Consider the following 17,492-nt stretch of genomic DNA (forward strand, 5'->3'; position numbering starts at 1 on the left):
CCGCACAGCTGCAGGTACAGTTTGTTTTTCTTGATAAAGATGTCTAGCCAAATGACAAAAATGATAAAGAGGAGGGGAACTTTGTGGTCATTTCACCACAGCGCGAGTTTACAGGTAATGGGTTTTGCAGCTTTGAGCAGATTAAACGCATTGAATGTTTCTCATTACTTCACTGGTTTTTCATTTGCACTCATCATAAAAGCGCTCAAATAGCTACAACTGGGGTTGAGGAGTATCAAATGTTTGACACTGATATTGTGTGCATCACCAAATTTACACTGTATGGCTTCTTACTACTCAAGAAAAACTACTTCTGGTTTTAAAAGGTGCTAAATGAAATGTGTTACATTAACTTTTAAATCTATTCTCCTATTTTCAAATATCCTAGAATAATATTTTACCACAACATCTATTTCACAACATTATATCCTCCTGACTCAGGGAGGGATAGAAATCATTTAGCCCTACATTTTATTCTACAACAAATTGGCCAATCGGTGCTGTTAACACAAATTAAGAGGTGCAAAAAAAACAAAAAACAATCTCTTACTTGGCAACACATTTAAACCAGTATCACCGACATGACTAATTGCTGCAGTAGTAGATTACATGAAAAATACAGAGAAGACATAGTCTGACATTGATTGATGTTGCGTATTGGAGAACATGACAGCTAGTTGGTTATGCAAATCCTGAAATGGTAACACACGGCAACGGGCGTAGGCTGATGTAGCCTGAGGTGATCTCAATATCTGTCAAGAAAGATGTACAGTGAAACCGACAAGGGAGGTCTGCTTTAGTGATGTGAGACAGAGACATATATCTGCTGCTCATATGTGATTCATTTTCAAAACACTGCATCATACAGTGCTGAACATTGTATATAAGTGTAAAAAAAAAATGGTAAATTCTCTGTGTGTTTGTGGCAGTGACTTTTCAGGCTGCCACAAAAATATATATGGAAATAAGATAAGATAAAAACAATCAAACTTGAACTAGCAGTGGAAACAAAAGGCCTGGATGAAGGATGTAGACTGCAGATGAAACATTCAGTAGAACTGTAGGAGTCTCCAGAGAGGAAACAGTAGCCTGAGGGTGGATGGTGTAATAGCAAATCTGGCTGCATGCAGCCTGAATGCAACCTGCTGTTCTGTTAACCTTTAGGGAAATACTGTGCCTGACTTCACTGAATTCTGGTGCTCCACAGCTTGAACTTACAGGAGGTCTAAAGTGGGTGAGTTTAGATCAGACAGGCACTCACAGAGGCACCAGTGTCAATCAAACAGAGACACACACAGACACAGAAATGTTCATGAGAGTTTGGTGTACATGTAACTTCCTTCCTTCCACCGATGAAATTGATTTCCATTGCACAACTACACCAGCTACACATGCATGCAGCCACACAACAATACATCAAAGAGGCTATGTGACGTTTATCAAAGTCCACAATCAAAAAGCTTCTTTTTTTTTTTGATTTCCACCTCCACAGCTCTTGCATGATGGGACACCATCTCAGACTACACAGAGACACTATCATTCCCCACATCATCTCTCACTGGTCTGAAGCCAGTTACCATACATAAAGCCATACAACTTGATCCCAACATCCCGACACTGTGTCCATTGTGACTGGCAGGCGCTGGTCTTATACAGTGGAACACAATGTTGACAGTGGTCACTGGAGAAGACAACGAGGCTCTTAGTGCAAAGTGTGTGTGACTCAGTCAGATTGCTAACCGCAGACAGAGGCAATGGGCAGGCACGGGCCAGGCACAGTGCCTGCGCAAACACATGGACATACAGACAGACCAGACAGACACACACATAAAGACCTGTGGTGCAGTCGGCCGTATAGACGCAAAGGAGCTCCAGTACTGCCTCCATGGTGGGGTCGTCCAGCAGGAACCAAGGCCAAAGAGCATAGAGGGTTTGTGTGAGGCGAGCATCTGAGGCCACCACCTAAACATAAATACAAATGTATACACACACATTAAACCAACATACACACTCTACTAGAAGTGTAAGAAAAGACTGATGTGTCATGGAGTGATATTGTGTTGACTTTTTGAAGCACTGTATCAATACATAGGAAATACTTGATTGTAGTTTTATGTTGGATTTAAGCCTCCAACAGAAAGATGGCAGTGAGTCTTCTACCCTTCCTCCTTCCCCCCCTTCCACTCCTCTCACTACACAAACAAAACTGAATATTCTTCATGCATGAGACATTATTATGGGATTCCAACATATATCTCGATTTGTGATATAATGTATCCATCATCCTTTTATCAAGATATATCGTTTTGCCAGATTCTTACCAATACACAGCCCCTACAAACAGCACACAGAATAATGCTCACATAAAGTCATGTATGTGATTGCAGATGCACAACTGGTTAAAATAATAATGCATATTCTAAAAACCCTGATTTGCACAAACACAGATGGAAGCAATCAACATAAAATGCCTCAATATTACATGAGTAAGTGTGCAGGGAGAAAACATGGGGTGCAGAATAATTGCAGAGTGAGCACTGCCGTCGAAGCTCCCTGGCTATTTAGTCTAAGGTAACCACCAGTGACAGGAAAGCCACTTAGAAAATGAAGACCAGCTAATACACTTTGTAAGTAATGCCATTACAGTGTTTAAGAAGCTAAACTTGCTGAGATGTGAGCAGGGCCACACACATTTAGGCGATTCTCATTTACAGGCATTTATGCGCCGAGGTTCCATTAAAAAACAATTAGCAGAGGGGAATTAAAAGGCAGACACAGAGGCTCACTTTGCATTCATCGTTGCGGTAAAGAGCACTCCGCAGGATCTCCACAGTCAGTTTCAGTTCCTTGAAATGGCCCTCTTCCTGATGATATAAATTGACAAAACAAAGATCAATATTTCTGATTGTCCCAAGTTAAAATCACATTTTTCTAAACATTCAATGCTCAAAGCAGCAATTTAGTGTTCATAATATTTATCCTAAATCTTGTTCATGCTGAATTCAGATTGTTTTGTACCAACCCATTGGAATAAAAAACATGGAGTACAGAAATGCTGAGACTGGAAATTTCCAGCCAGTCTCTGCTCACCTTTTTGCGGTGAGAAGCCTTGCTGGGTCGGACTGACTCCAGGTGGAGCTGGGAAATAGCCTGCTTCATTTGCTCCACACAGCTGTCAATTAAACCAGCTGGAACACAGGGAGGTTGGAGGTCCAAAAGAGGACAAAATGATACAGAATCAATTTAGTTTAACTCAAGTTATCGTGAAATTGACAATAGGGTATGCAGCATGATTGTCAGAAAGATGCATTTAATGATTTTAAGATGCTTTTACAATCCGGGATAGGGTCAAAATGTGTTTAATGAAGATGAGGCTAAACATCTCTTAAGGAGAACCACTGAATTCAATTAAAGAAAATAAATCAATTACAAATATTGCTTCACTAAAAATTGGGTCTTTACCTTTGGCTGCATGGTTCTGAGCCGTGGGACTGCAGGCGAGCAGTGTCATCAAAGCTCCACCTGTCAACTTCTTTAAAGGGTCCTGAGAGGTCCTTTTATCAAAACTCTAGGCAAAGAAAGACAGTGACCAATCCACATAACCACAAACTTCATCAATACCAGCTCTTGTGTTGATGTAAATCACTTTCACATACCTGCAGTAGTAGCTCACACAACTGGGTGGCTGAGGAACCATTGACAATATCAGACAAAGAAGTTGCATACGTGGAGTCAGAGGCTGCGGCTTCGACACCGCGACTCTTTGTCTCCTCTGTGAATAACGTGCAGAGAAACTGCAGAGCCACCGTGTAGAGAAGAGGGTCTGCAAACCTCTCAGTCACACACACTGACAAAGTTCCTGCAAATACAAGAGAAAAAAAAAAAAAAAAAAAAAGTTGTAGTCAAACAATGTAACTTCATTGCAGCACTGACTGAATCATGGCAAGACAAACAGGCGAATCCCGTTAATCCTTTGCCAGTGAGAAACAGTATTTGTCGCATTGGTAGAGAACACACTTCACACACAATTCAAATGCATCAGCAGACAACCAGATAACATAAACATGTACACACACAGAATCAGCATTCATCTTTTACAGGACTCATCAGATTTCCCTGCTGTGCCATTAATCACAGAGAACGATGAGTGGGAGGAGTAGAGGTTGTGTAAGGAGAGGATGCAATTATCTTCTCCTGGCATCTGTTCTAGGAAGTTAATAAACACAGTAATGGTGCAACAACTGTGCAACAATATTTCCAATATAATCAAGACTGCTCAAAACCTAAAATTCAAATTCTGATGATTTTGTTCTACTCTTGTCGTTTGTATGTATTTGGTCGTGTTGTGTGTACTTGAAGCACCTTTTGTGTTTAGTCTTTGTTATCTTAAGTTGTATGTTCCATCAAGCTCCATCACCATACATGAATTTGCTATTGCACATTTTAAAAGGGTATGTATAATATATATACAATTTAACAACTAATGCTGAAGCCTGTACTGGAATAATCAATTCCACCACTTTTATTAACTCACTTTAACATGTAAGCGCACACCCACATGCAAACAGAGCAGAGCTTCGGTGTACCTGCAAATGTCCGCCAGCATTTCCCCAGCACAGCAGAGACAGATGGGTAAGCTGCTGAGCTGTCCCTACTCACCAGAGTAGCCAGAAGCATAAACACGTCTGCCCAGCACAGACAAACCGTGTCCTGGGTACCTGCATCTGAAGAGGGGAAAGAGTGAGTCACACATTTTATGACACGAAACAGCCACAAAGCCACACACAGATCTCACAGTGGAACGATGCAGACAGTGTGGTATAAATGTCTACATAGTACTCTCATCTGAAGCACTGTGGCAAAGGAGGAGAAGGAACTTTCCAACTTAATCATGTTCAGTTTAAATTCAACATTGAGAATCTGACCTAGTCCTTTAATGTCCAGCGTGAGCACTGAAACCAGAGGAGTCAACAGATGTTTCAGAAAATCCAGTTCTGGAATAATGTCTTGGCTCACTGTGACGCATGACTGCAGCAGCTTTGAGAAGCTGGACAGGAACTGCATTAGGGTGACAAACTAAAAACATATGCACAGATAAATTGACAAAGATTCACCAAACAAGCATGTAAGCACACATGTACAACTTTATCATACAGGTAAGGTACAGGAAACGGTGAAAATATGTGCAAAGTTTAAAAAACAATAAATTCATTCTGAAGACAAAAAATAAACAATGACAAAATAATTCCCATGCTGCAAAAGCAATGTTTATTCCACCCACACTAAAATCTGGAGTTACCCTCAGACATCGCTGAACTGAAACATAACAGCCCATGTTTTTAAGCAGTACTAATGAAAACATTTTTCTTATTAAGTTGGGGAAAAAACTCTTTGGAACTGTCTCTCAAGGTGTTTCTTACCTGGCTCTTGATAACTTCTCGCTCGCCGGGTAGCACGTTGGGTGAATTTAGCTCATTTAGACATTTCTCAATGGGCCTGATATCCACCAGACTGAAAGAGAGAAGTAACATGGTGGGAGTTGTGTTTTTAAGAGATTAGCTAGAGGGGATTAAGGCTACAATTAACATTAATTATCTTCTCAATAAAATATACACACAGTGTACATATTTATAATATTTCTCATGATGATAGAAAATAAAACAAACATTTCAACTGATTTTACAGGGTGTATTTTTACACTGGCAAAATCCATGTATCAGCTATAAGCAATGACAGTGTGATATGCTGTAGCTAGATATAACAGGTATTTTGTCACTCCTGACAAAAACATTAGAGAGGCAAAGTTGAATGAGCATGTGACCTCTTACCTGGCCAGGGCTTGGAGGAGCTGGTTGTGTCTGATGGCAGTGAGAGTGAAATCTGACAGGATGGACAGCAGATTAGTCAGCAGGCCACAGTGGGCCATCAGGAGGTCGGGAGTTACCATGACAACTGGTTCGGCGGCTGAGGGCTCAGCCTGTCGAGAATCTTGGGAGGTAATAGAGTCGCTGGTGTCTGTGTCACTCTGGCCTACAAGACACATCAATAGAAAGCTAATAGAGAAGCCTCCTCTGTGTGTGAATCCCATCTGCCCAGCATTTATGACACCACATGTTGAAAAAAAAATCACTTTCAAATATCAGAGAACTGTAAAAATGCAAGTGGGAAATATATTAAGTTATCAATTATCATAAATGACAATGAGGCTTACTGCTTCTAAAGGAACATAAGATGAAGGGTTATACAGTGTAAGGAACTAAAAAATACTATGAGGAACTACTACACACAGCCTGTCTGTGGTACCTTGAGCCATGAGCCTGCTGGCTGGTGTATCTTCTGAGATGCTCAGTGAAGAGAGAGCTTTACTGGTGAGTGGCTCTGAACCTCTTATCTGTCATGGAAAACAAGAAGATGTGAGCATCACTTTCATTTAAATGAGCTGGGGTTTTCTCTTTTTTGTTGATTTGTGAATGAGAAGATACAGGAGATTTGCTGACTGAGGTACTGGATGTAGATAGGGAGCTGGAGGGTCTCCTGGAATTGACAGTGGATGCTGGTGGGTCACATCTCCACAACCACAGAGAGTTCTCAGAATCTAGACAAGCATATGCACAAACATGGGTTAATATGTGGGTAGAAAAAAATATGAAATGAGTGGTAACAACATTTCAGGTCCATGTTATCAAATCCATGAATATTTTTCTTTCTTTGTAGTGTAATGAGGATGTAATTAGATATAGACAGAAGAAGCATAGCTTACCCAGTGAGTCACTCTCCTGAGTGCTGCCACTGCTAACTGGTTGTAGGTGGAAAGTGTACCTCCCTCTGTAACAAACCGAGGCAGAGAGAGCCACATGCTGGAAGTACTGACAGTGGTAGAGCAGAGCCTGGAGTGCTGGCAGACCCACCAAAGAGACACCGGACACCTCATCATGGACACATGGGTGCTGGATATTGAAAGTGGGGAAAGATGCAGAGTCCCAGTTCCATAGTAGTCAGAGTACGGGTTAAACACAGATAGGATAAAAGTAAAATCCAATTAGTTTTACCTTTGTCACTAGATATTTTCTACACTAAACAGTGAGCTGAAATGTACTTTGCTTAGCTGTGGCAGTGATATAACATTGACATTTCACATTTACTGAATGCATACTAGTTTCTCATTGTTATTAAACCCTGCATTGCAGTCAATGTAATACTTTATTTTTCTGTGCAGCCCAATTTTATATAGACAGATTTTTAAACACCAAGATAACATTTTGTCATTCCCTGCATAAAAAATTAGGATGCGATTGATGTTTTGAGTTAATTACTCTGAATGCCAGTATTGCAGTCCTGCACCCCAGAGGAGCTTCAATTCTAGAAGCACCCCTCATTTGACCCTCCAGGTCAACAAGAGAGGAGAGTTAGAAGCAGGAGGAGATATAAACAGAAAAAGAGACAGAGAGAAAGAAACAGTTCATGGTCTATAAAAGCTTTTTATTACGCTGGCAAAGCTGCTGACCTGCCAGTTGGAGTCCTTGGCCTCCTCTGCGTTGGCAGGCATGGGCATCACAAGCAAGTTCTGCAGGATAAATGTAGCCTGGACACACACATTCCATAAAAGAGGATGCGCACATGCACACACGCACACACGCACACACGCACGCACGCACGCACACACGCACACGCGCACACACACACGCACACACACACACACACACACACACACACACACACAGAATCAAGTTAGACTGCATCAGAACAGTGCCATCTGCCTGTATTTGACCGGTAATACATAAAAAAGCCAGCCATTCTTTTTGACCACTGATGAAAGTGAAATATGCCTTCCTGTCACGGTGTTGTGTAAACTTAATTTAAAACTGAAAAGTGATTTAGGGGCAACGCAACAGAGGGTGATGTGTTTTGACAATGAATTAATTTATCATTTGTCAATCGCCTCTGAAAATAGAAAAATAAACAATGATGTGTTCTCACTTTTGGCCCATCCTTGGAAGAAGTTATTTTTTTCCGATGAAGCAGTATGAATAACAAATAAAATAAAAACAAGACAAAAACAAGAGTACAATTCAGTTCTAACATTGTACCTCTCTCCGGACCATGCTGCTCTCCTGCTGATCAAGAACGATATTGAGTAATGTGCCCCACAGTCCTCCACTGATGTTCTGACAACTCGTGCAAAGAGCTTGGCATCCGCTGGGCACCGAGGACAAAGCTGCACCCAAAGCCAAACTGGCAAACCTCACCTGGTGTGAAAAGAGAGAAATTTCAATGTTTGAAGATATAGATAGAAATATACAGGCGGATAATGAGACAAAGTAACAACCTCAGTGATGGGTTCACATCTGCTACATAAAAAGTGGTAGAACAAAGTGAAAGAAAAGTCTGTCTTCTCAAGGAAGCTCATATGATTTATGAGTATGGTATGATAAGCTGTCATGTGCTTTTTAGTCTGTGACTTGTTGGACAAGTCCTATAAATTTAAAGCATAAGCATTAAGTTAAAGAAATCTGCTATACCTCTTGGTCTCGGTCTACCCATAGTGGGATGAGCCAGGCCAAACCCAGCTGAGAGGCACTCGTCTCCTCAGCAGCTCCATCATTTCCCAAAGACCACTGGGATATGAAGTTCTTAATGCAGAAAATAAAGAAAAGAGAAATATTATTTTGATGTGATATGATCATTCTCAGTCAAAACGTGTGACTATTTACAGCAAATGTGGTTATGGTCACTTTTGTATCAGTGTCATCACAGCACTACACACACTGGTAACACTTGCCTTGTCCTTGTTTTCAGCTGCCAACATCTCATGGGACAAGTGAAGCAAGCAGATGACAGCATTCTTTGTCACACCTTTCCCCATGAAAGACATAGAGTTGCCTCCCCACTCAACATAAAATGAGGAAATCACCTGAGCAAAGCACACAGATTACATTGGGAATATGCATTTTTCAATGAACACTGCAGTGAAATCATGTATTTTATTTTAATTCCAGACTATCTCATCCTGAAAAAACATAGCTGGCAAAATGCAAAATAATTGGATTTGGTGAGTAGTTGTGATCACATGTTGCGCCCAGTTTGTGTTTACATCTGAACACCAAAGGCAGAGTCAGCTGACTGAACTACTTGTTCCTGACTGTCATTACAGTATCCTTGTCATGCAACTCACTGCATCACAAAGCTACATACAGCAGAGACTAATTACTGTTCTTTGATGCACCACCAGGATGTGGGACTGCACTAAGGAACAAATGAAGACGGAGGAGCTCAAGGCCTGCTGCGCTTTAGGGCCCTACAGTTCCAGGAGTACTGGGTAAGAGGAGAGTCAGAGGGCTGAGAAGGCTCAGGTGAAAAAGTGAAACATCCAGTTGTTGTCATAGAGATGCTGGGTGCAACTGGAGATGTTCACAAATAGAAATTAACCTCCATTCTAAATCCGATCCTAATTCATGTCCATGAAAGCTGCCCATTGTGTCAACATAATTGCCTATTACACAGGGGGCTTAATTCCCAAGCACAAATACAACTATGGACACCTCAATGCTGAGGACTGCTACACATACCAGCTGGTCTACACTGTGTTACACTATTGTTTTATGGACTGTTGAATAACTGAACAGATGGAATAAGCAGGGCTGATTAATCTCATCAGCTTCAGTGTGGCACATCTAATCAATGACATGTTTATGTATTGCAAGTATTGCATGTCCCATAACCATATTTTGCTTAATTTTAATTAATTCCTTAGAAAGTTCTGTGCTTTTCCGTTTTATTAATTATCAAGAGATCAAAGGGCAGGAATGTGGCATATGCCCATGCAAGGCATGGCATGCATGATACTGTGCAGACACAGAGATGAACATACGTGGCACACATAAACACAGACACCCACCTCCAACAGCCCGCTGAGATACTTTGAGCACAGGGAGGAGGGCTCCAGATCGAGGCAGTGGGAGCTCCAGCCAGGGTGGGCAGTGAGGCAGACCATGCCCTGCAGTGTCCTCTCCAGGCTGGGAAGGCCATAGAAACGCGGAGCATCAGACACCCGCAGGCTCCGAAGCAAACAGACTGCCAGCTGGCTCTTGAAGCGTCCTGCTAATGCCAAACACAGCCTGGATAGACAGAAAAGAGTGAAATACGGACAAAATAGACAGGGGGGTCACATTCATGTTCTTAATGACTGAGCTTGCAGCTGTGAACTTTCCCTGTACTCAAATATTAATAATTTCATTATTTGTTTGAATTTGAATTAAAAATGAAATATAATACATTATAGTGGTAATGGCAATAGCAATATTCTGGCATTTTAACACGAAAAGATTGTGCTTCTGGCTGTGACCATCAGTCAGTGCAGGATTTAGTATTTTCTACACAAGATGAAGATACCTTCAGAGACCTTATCTATCCCATTGTAGTATGAAAATGTAAAAACAAATTACCTTTCCAACTACCCTTGGTCTGACATTTAATTGCAGAGTCGCTAGTCTTTGTGTATTATCATAATACCTGTCAGTGGTGTGTGATAGATGGAGAAGTAAGGTATTAAAGAAGCTGGTGAGCTCTCTCTGCAGTCTCTGGCCGACACGATTCTTCAGTTCCTGTGCTTCTGCTGTGCTTTGGTTTGCGGTCTGGGTCTCCACAACAAGCAAGTTAAGAAGGGACACTTTCTCCTGAATGATTGAAAAATGAATAGACACCAGGAGTTATTAGTTTGTCTTTGGATACTATGTAATAAGTGGATTTGCTTCACTTTCATGTCAAAAATATTTGCTTTTAACTAAAGGATGCGTTCGTTTTCATCTTCATCTCGTTCTGCCAACCTTTCAATTCAAACAAACTGACCCATGGAGAGAAGATGCAGATGAGGTGCAACTGTGCAAGCACCTCCTCCTCTCCCTACAACTCAAATGTAGAATTTCTTATGGTGCAGTGCACACTGAGCAGACAGTTAATGCAAGTGAAGGGAGCGACAGATGTTCCTGAAACAGCTCAGTAATTACAGAAAAGTTGGAGCAGAGCAAAGCTGTTCACCCCTACCAGGCATTCAATCTGAGTTCGCTTTAGCTGCCAGGGGAAGGCTTATTGTTTACACACACATTAATGAGAAAGCCAAGGTGAGACTGATTAAATCCTAAAAGCAACTCTACCAACTAAAACATTGTAGTGATTCTTTTCCCCCAGTAAGAATATGAATTCAACTTTGTTTCAAGAGAGCTCAGGAAAAATCTCTGTTACCGGTCTGAGGGTATTATGCTGTGATACTGTTTTTCTGTTTTTATGAGCGAGTAATGCGTTTGGCTTGTCTGACAGCATGTGATTTATTTAAGCTTTGATTACAGGTATATAACCCTGTGTGTTGGAGGAGTCTATTTTTATATATTGTGTTAACTACAAATAACAACACTGAGCATATATTCAAACTAGTATTTCCATTTGTTTTTTATACATACAATAAACAACCAAGCCACCCACTCTACTCTCAAGATAGGATATATTCCCCTGGAGGAGCAGAGAAGAAAAAATAAAAGCATGAATGAGGTCACACTTGTTATCTGTAAAGATCTGTGTTTTTATGCACACCTGAATCAAAAGCAATGCACTTGCATAGTCATACATTATAGTGACAAAAATAGAAATAATAAATCACTGGTTTAGAACAGAGACCGATAATTAAATCAATCAAGTGGTTCTATTAAAAACAACACTGCTATATTATTTTGTGCTTTGCATGAGTACATATCCTAAATTGAAAAATACTGCTACAGGGCATCAATCAGGTTAAGTTTTAAGTTTATCTAAATATGTTAAAAATAAGATGACAGATGGAAAATAATTTACTATCCTTAGTCCCCTGAATAGAGTATTCTCTCTGCATCAGGTAACTCAGCCACTTTGCAAATATATATTGATTTAAATTCTCATAATATCCATCTGCCTTCAAGAATTGTCATGAAAGCAATGTCTTTTCCCTATGGAGGTTGTTTTTGTGACACCAAATACAACCCCTGTTGCAATGGGTTACAAGATAAGATAAGTAGTGTTATTAAAATCACAGCCAGACCAGGACATTATGGGTTTATAAGAATATATACTGTATGAGCTAGTCTACTTTTGGAAAATTGTTGTCATGTAGAACTCTAAATCATGTTGTGTTTACTTTTGCGCAAATATTGTCTTTTATTCTCTTCAAAGAACCATTTAAAATGTTCTATTCCATGTCCTTCCACAGTTCACCAGCAAACCCTGTCCGGTTCTTGACAATATTTAAGTTTTTTTTTTAGAGATGCTTCAGTCCATACAATATTTGGGTTGACAAAATGCTCAAAGATGTGTTCATTACATTCAAAACACATTAAAATAATAACAATGGCCTAAAGTGAGACAGCAGCAAACTTTTGGTTAAGGAAGTATCCCAGATTCTCTGAAACATAGGAATTAACCTTGGTTCTCTGAATCATTATTGATGTAGTGAGATACCAAAACAAAGTGTTGAAAGAGAACAGTCAGACTATGGACCTCGAGTAATCCTTTCAGAAAGCTATGGGGGGGTGGTGACACGAGCAATGTTTTGGCAACACAAGTAGCACACTGAAGCTTTAATGTTACGCTTAAATCTGAAGAATCTCTAGGACATTGGGTTGTTAATAAAGTGTGAAATAGAAAAAGGAAGAGTGGCAAGAACCAGAGCTGTGAGAGGAGTTAGAAATGCAAGATGTGGCTTCAAAGTGACATCAGTCTGCATTGAGAGTCTGAAGCCACTATATATTTTTCATGGGGATTCCATAATAATATTATTTTATGTATTCTAGGGCTCTTACAGTTCATATAGATGAAATTAAAGCTTCAGCTTTTGATCCATAGAAAACAAACAAAAGTATAAAGTGGGATTCATTGAAATGATTTGTTGAGCATTTTGACTAAGGTTTAGCTAATTCCCCTAAAAGCTTAAACTTGATCCATCATCTGGTTTCTGTTCTGTAGGATTTGTTGAGCAACTGATCCAAAACTCTTCCTTATAGTATGTACTGTATGTGATTTCAGGCTGAGGCTTTCGGTCTTTTCAGTTAGTAACAAACTGTATTGTGTTTGGAGGTCAAGCTTCATTTTATTGTATTGAGCGGGAGGGGAAAACAGGTCTGATCTTCTACTGTATTAATTAAATTAATTGATCTCTTATTTAGGTTAGCTGAAAGAATCTCACATTTGATTTATCAAAAAGTTTAATTAAGAAATCCTGTACTTTGAGTGACTTAACAATTAGGCTTGTCCAGAAAATGATTTGTACCTGGTTGAGAAGCAGTTCCAGTATCCAGCGCAGGTCATTGTCCTCTGGTTCAGATGCAGACGTTGTGTGCATCTGTTTAAAGTAGGCATTCAAAAATGCAACAATGCCCACCAGCAGCCTCTCATCCTCAACACAGGCTGGACTCACCTGGAGAAACCTGCAGAGTGAGCGAGTCAAAGACCGTCAATGAGAGGGAGAGAAAGTGTCTGAAAGGAGGATGCTCAATAATATATTCTAAAGAACACTGACAAAGAATTAGGCTTCTATCCACTATTATTATCGATATTATTTGTTCATATTTTGTGACAGATCGTTGCATAGATAACCTATTAAGTGACCTCTAAAGGGGAAGCAGCAAGGATTTGGAAGGAGATAATATGTGTTTAAGGACATTTGAGAGCAGTTTGAGGAAGAAAAAAAACCTTTAATGTGTGTTTGGAAGAAGTCAAACGAATCAGTGAACAAAAGAGAAAACTTAAAAGATACACACATTAGCACAATGCCAAGTAGAATAAACACTGCCTACAGATTACCCAAGGGTCAAAAATTAAATCCACACATTTTTGTTAAATGTACCACATATCCTAATCTTTTAGGAATCTCATTTCGCTGAAATATTTTAATTGTTGCACTACTAAACTTTGTCAGATGACAATCTTGCTGAGCGACATAAGGATTGAAAACAGGCTTTAATACTCATATGGGTATTAACGCTATTAATACATAGTAATTTATTTTTAAATAATGCAAAAGACAATGTCATACTGTCCTCACTGAGCCACTGAAAAACCTTTTGTTCACAGTAAGTACTGGTTTGTTCTGCAACAGCAGTGATAATAATGGCAGTCATAAAAGCCTACCATTATTTTCTTAATTCATAAACATTAACAAGACATATTTAGTGACTTGGTCATTTGCATGTGAAATAGCAGTAATTAAATTTGTGCATAATGTACCTGGTCATTGCTGCCTGCCAACTGAGGGAGTGTAGAGTGTCTCTGCAGCTGAGGGTGGGGGTGTGCGGGAGAGCCAGTCTGTCCATCAGCAAGTAGAGACTGAGCCTGGAAAGGGCAGAGGTCACAGAGCTGTGTCCTGCTGCCGTGACGATGGCCTGGATGCAGTCCTGCAGCGCTGTGGGAAGGTGAGCGGCCTGTAGTTCCAGAACCTGTGATTCTGACAGCTTTAAGTCAGAATGAAATCTGCAAGTGGGTAAAAACAAATAAGTAGATGACATGACTACTGATGTGCATGAGCATAAACAAGCAGAGGACGCTTTTTTTGCTTGTTCTATATTTATTAATTAGACACTATAATAAAATATTTAAAAGTCAAATAGAGTAAAATATTTCTCACTTCCCACGTCTTATCCATCTTATATCCATACTCTGTCCCACTGATTATTTAGTTTCAGACAGATTGATCCATCTACAGTGTGTTTGAAACGTCTATACTATAATGAATCTGCGTACGAGATATTCTCATTTGTTAGAATTAGGTCACATTGAAAGTAAAAGGTGATCGATGAACCAGACGAACCAAAGACCAAAAGTAATTATTCCCTGCAACAGTCCACAAGACAGAAGAGCAAGTGCAATATGTCGTCTCTTACTTTGGTAAAGAAAATCCTACAGATGGAAACTATTGTTCTGGTGAGTGTCACATAAAAATGTTAATGTTGTGCCTGTAAACTGTTACATAAAGTTACTGTGTAAAATAATATAGTGAAGTGTGACACATTCGCCTTTTTCCAGCCTATGTTCCATCTAGGGCTAGGTATCGAACATCAACATTTTAGAGGTATAAACTTGGTATCAAACTTCCTCTCTATCATCTCATAAAAAATGTGTTGTCATTCAATATCAAATTCCAAAGCTGGTACTTTTTTAACTTGAGTGTAAGGAAATCGAGAAGGTCTTAAGTACACAGACTTAATGTGAGAGCAGAAAGTTGCTTTGTTCAACAACAAGCAGACAACTGAGGAAGGTAAAGCAAAACAATTTGATCACAATGTGGAAGGCAATCTCTTTGTTGTGACAGATTAAATAAATTGGTATCAAAAAACATAATTCAGGATATTACATTTTCAATATCAACACCAAAAAATGTTTTAATCAATACCAAGCCCTAGTTCCTTTTTACATGACAACACAGCATTGAAGTCTCCGGGAAAATATTGAGAAGAAATATGAAGCTTTTTACTCAGAAACTTTGGTTGAGGTGTCACATAGCTCCTCAAGGAGGTTGTCAATCCCAGAATGCCATGCAGTGTTCCAGGCCACCTGCAGGGCTTGGCGTGCAGGGACCAAGTTTAGGAGGTCAGAGTATGGAGGAAGGACAGAACAGTACGGGCTGACAGCGTGGTGATTTGCTGCCTGGAATGGGATGTTGTATCTAGGAGAAACATTAGATGTAAAACGTTGAGAACATTGTTTATAATGTGCAGTTGATGAGGGGAAAGAAGCCCTGGCATGACTGACAAGGATACGTCATGGACCACATTACCTGCGTATTACATTCAGGGGTAGTGAAAATGGTGTGAGTGTCACATTTGTGCTGGATTTGTCTGACCTAGCAAAGCAGAAAAAGAGCTAGTGAAACAACTTTCTGCATGATCATATGCATTTTTATGAGAAGCATACTTTAGCTCAAAGAGCGGAGAGAAAGAAAAAAACTAACCATATTTCAATGGTGGCAATCTCATCAAAGAGCAGTAAACTCATCAAGACAGCAATCTCATTTCCATTGCTTTTGTTCTCCTTCAATATCAAGGATGCTGAAATGGAGACACATCATAAACAATATACATATGGCATAAAAACATCCTAAACTTGATCTAGTTACTTCATGAATGAAGTTATATAAACCTTTCACCAGAGACAGACAGTTGTGGAAATCTCAAATAAGACACTTATAATTGCATTTAATGTTTAACTATCTGACTTAGTAATCTGATCAAAATGTTACAAATTTAAACCAACAAAACCGTAATTTGAAAATAAATCTTTAAACAATGTAATGGTACTGAGACGAGCTCTACAGCAAGCAGTTGCATCATACTAATTTGCCACTTACTACAGTGTGACAACATGGTTAAAAGCTATGCATCAATGGATGCCGTGTCATCTTTTTTAGAGGATGTGCCCTGAAGCTACACAACACAACATGTATAGCTGTTACTTAATGAGCTGTCTTGTGAATGTACCCCTAAGCAGTGTGAGGAGCAGGAGGTTGCGCTGCGCCAGGCTGTGCCTCAGAGATGGATCAGCATACACCAGCTTCCTCAGGATACATACACAAGGCTCCAGCAGGCAATCCATACTCTGGGGAGAAAAGGCAACATACGCACTTGGTGTTTAATTGCAGGGAAAACACACACACACACACAGACACATTCTCTTCCTGCCTCCTTCTGCTCTGTGTCTCGCACATATAAAGGCTCAGCATCTCTTTACTGTCACTTCATATATTGCTAAAAATAAATTTAGTGACTGCGCAGATTGCTAGCAGTGCAGGGTTTGGGGTGCGGCGGGACAAATACAACCCACAGGGAACCCTCTTTTACACACTTGTTTGCTGAGACATGCCATTAACTGTGGCCATGTTCTTCCACTTTTATGTAGCTTTACATGCTGGACGATTACCCCCGTTAGGAACCCCTGATTCCAGGGAATGATCAGCAGGCTGCAGTAACTACAGGGTAAATCTCACAGCTGACCAGAGCCTGTCTGACACCATTAATACAGGCCATTTCTTCCTTCCATCATTCATGCCTCAGTGGATTTCCCTCAACATTTCCTGACTGCAAATGTACTCACATGAGCAAAGACAAGAGCGAATGTGCAAAAATGGTAGCAGTTTTGACAGCATTTATGAGATACAGGGTTTGTTTTATTTGGCTTTGCCAGCAATTCACTCAGTACACATCAATTTGTCACTTTGCCAGAGTAAGTTTGTTTTTTACCTTGCTGCCGTTGACACTCTGCATAATGAAAGAAATGACTTTGTCTGTTATTCCAAGATTCTTCAGCACCAGGTGGATTGTTGTGTCTGCAGAAAAGTGAGAGAACAATTCAGTGACAGTAAACATTTGCATAATATTCAAATATTTGCTTCTCTAAAACATATGGTGAAGGGAAGACACACATGCACACACAGAATTTCTCTCTCTGCTGCAAATTACTGTTGTCACAATGGGTTTACACAA

At 40.0% G+C, this 17,492-nt stretch overlaps 1 protein-coding gene across 1 annotated transcript in view; it reads right to left on the minus strand.

Annotated features, from left to right (window-relative positions):
• rttn (rotatin) overlaps positions 1–17,492 on the minus strand; it is a gene marked incomplete at its 3' end in the record, with an annotated part of 31,154 nt that overhangs the window by 3,202 nt on the left and 10,460 nt on the right. Inside the window, exons 20-44 of the mRNA XM_083901543.1 lie at positions 17,250–17,335; positions 16,491–16,608; positions 15,965–16,061; positions 15,791–15,856; positions 15,488–15,679; positions 14,245–14,487; positions 13,289–13,445; positions 10,510–10,673; positions 9,896–10,115; positions 8,780–8,911; positions 8,520–8,630; positions 8,088–8,246; positions 7,505–7,582; positions 6,761–6,947; positions 6,498–6,595; positions 6,304–6,391; positions 5,829–6,030; positions 5,421–5,511; positions 4,878–5,076; positions 4,587–4,724; positions 3,657–3,859; positions 3,463–3,568; positions 3,091–3,188; positions 2,787–2,864; positions 1,836–1,962 (exon numbers count right to left, since the gene is read on the minus strand). Coding sequence (XP_083757669.1) covers positions 1,836–1,962; positions 2,787–2,864; positions 3,091–3,188; positions 3,463–3,568; positions 3,657–3,859; positions 4,587–4,724; positions 4,878–5,076; positions 5,421–5,511; positions 5,829–6,030; positions 6,304–6,391; positions 6,498–6,595; positions 6,761–6,947; positions 7,505–7,582; positions 8,088–8,246; positions 8,520–8,630; positions 8,780–8,911; positions 9,896–10,115; positions 10,510–10,673; positions 13,289–13,445; positions 14,245–14,487; positions 15,488–15,679; positions 15,791–15,856; positions 15,965–16,061; positions 16,491–16,608; positions 17,250–17,335 — 3,438 coding nt within the window. The remainder of the gene's footprint in view (positions 1–1,835; positions 1,963–2,786; positions 2,865–3,090; positions 3,189–3,462; positions 3,569–3,656; positions 3,860–4,586; positions 4,725–4,877; positions 5,077–5,420; positions 5,512–5,828; positions 6,031–6,303; positions 6,392–6,497; positions 6,596–6,760; positions 6,948–7,504; positions 7,583–8,087; positions 8,247–8,519; positions 8,631–8,779; positions 8,912–9,895; positions 10,116–10,509; positions 10,674–13,288; positions 13,446–14,244; positions 14,488–15,487; positions 15,680–15,790; positions 15,857–15,964; positions 16,062–16,490; positions 16,609–17,249; positions 17,336–17,492) is intronic.

Source organism: Microchirus variegatus, assembly GCF_963457635.1.
Source record: "Microchirus variegatus genome assembly, chromosome: 15".
Classification (NCBI taxonomy): Eukaryota; Metazoa; Chordata; class Actinopteri; order Pleuronectiformes; family Soleidae; genus Microchirus; species Microchirus variegatus.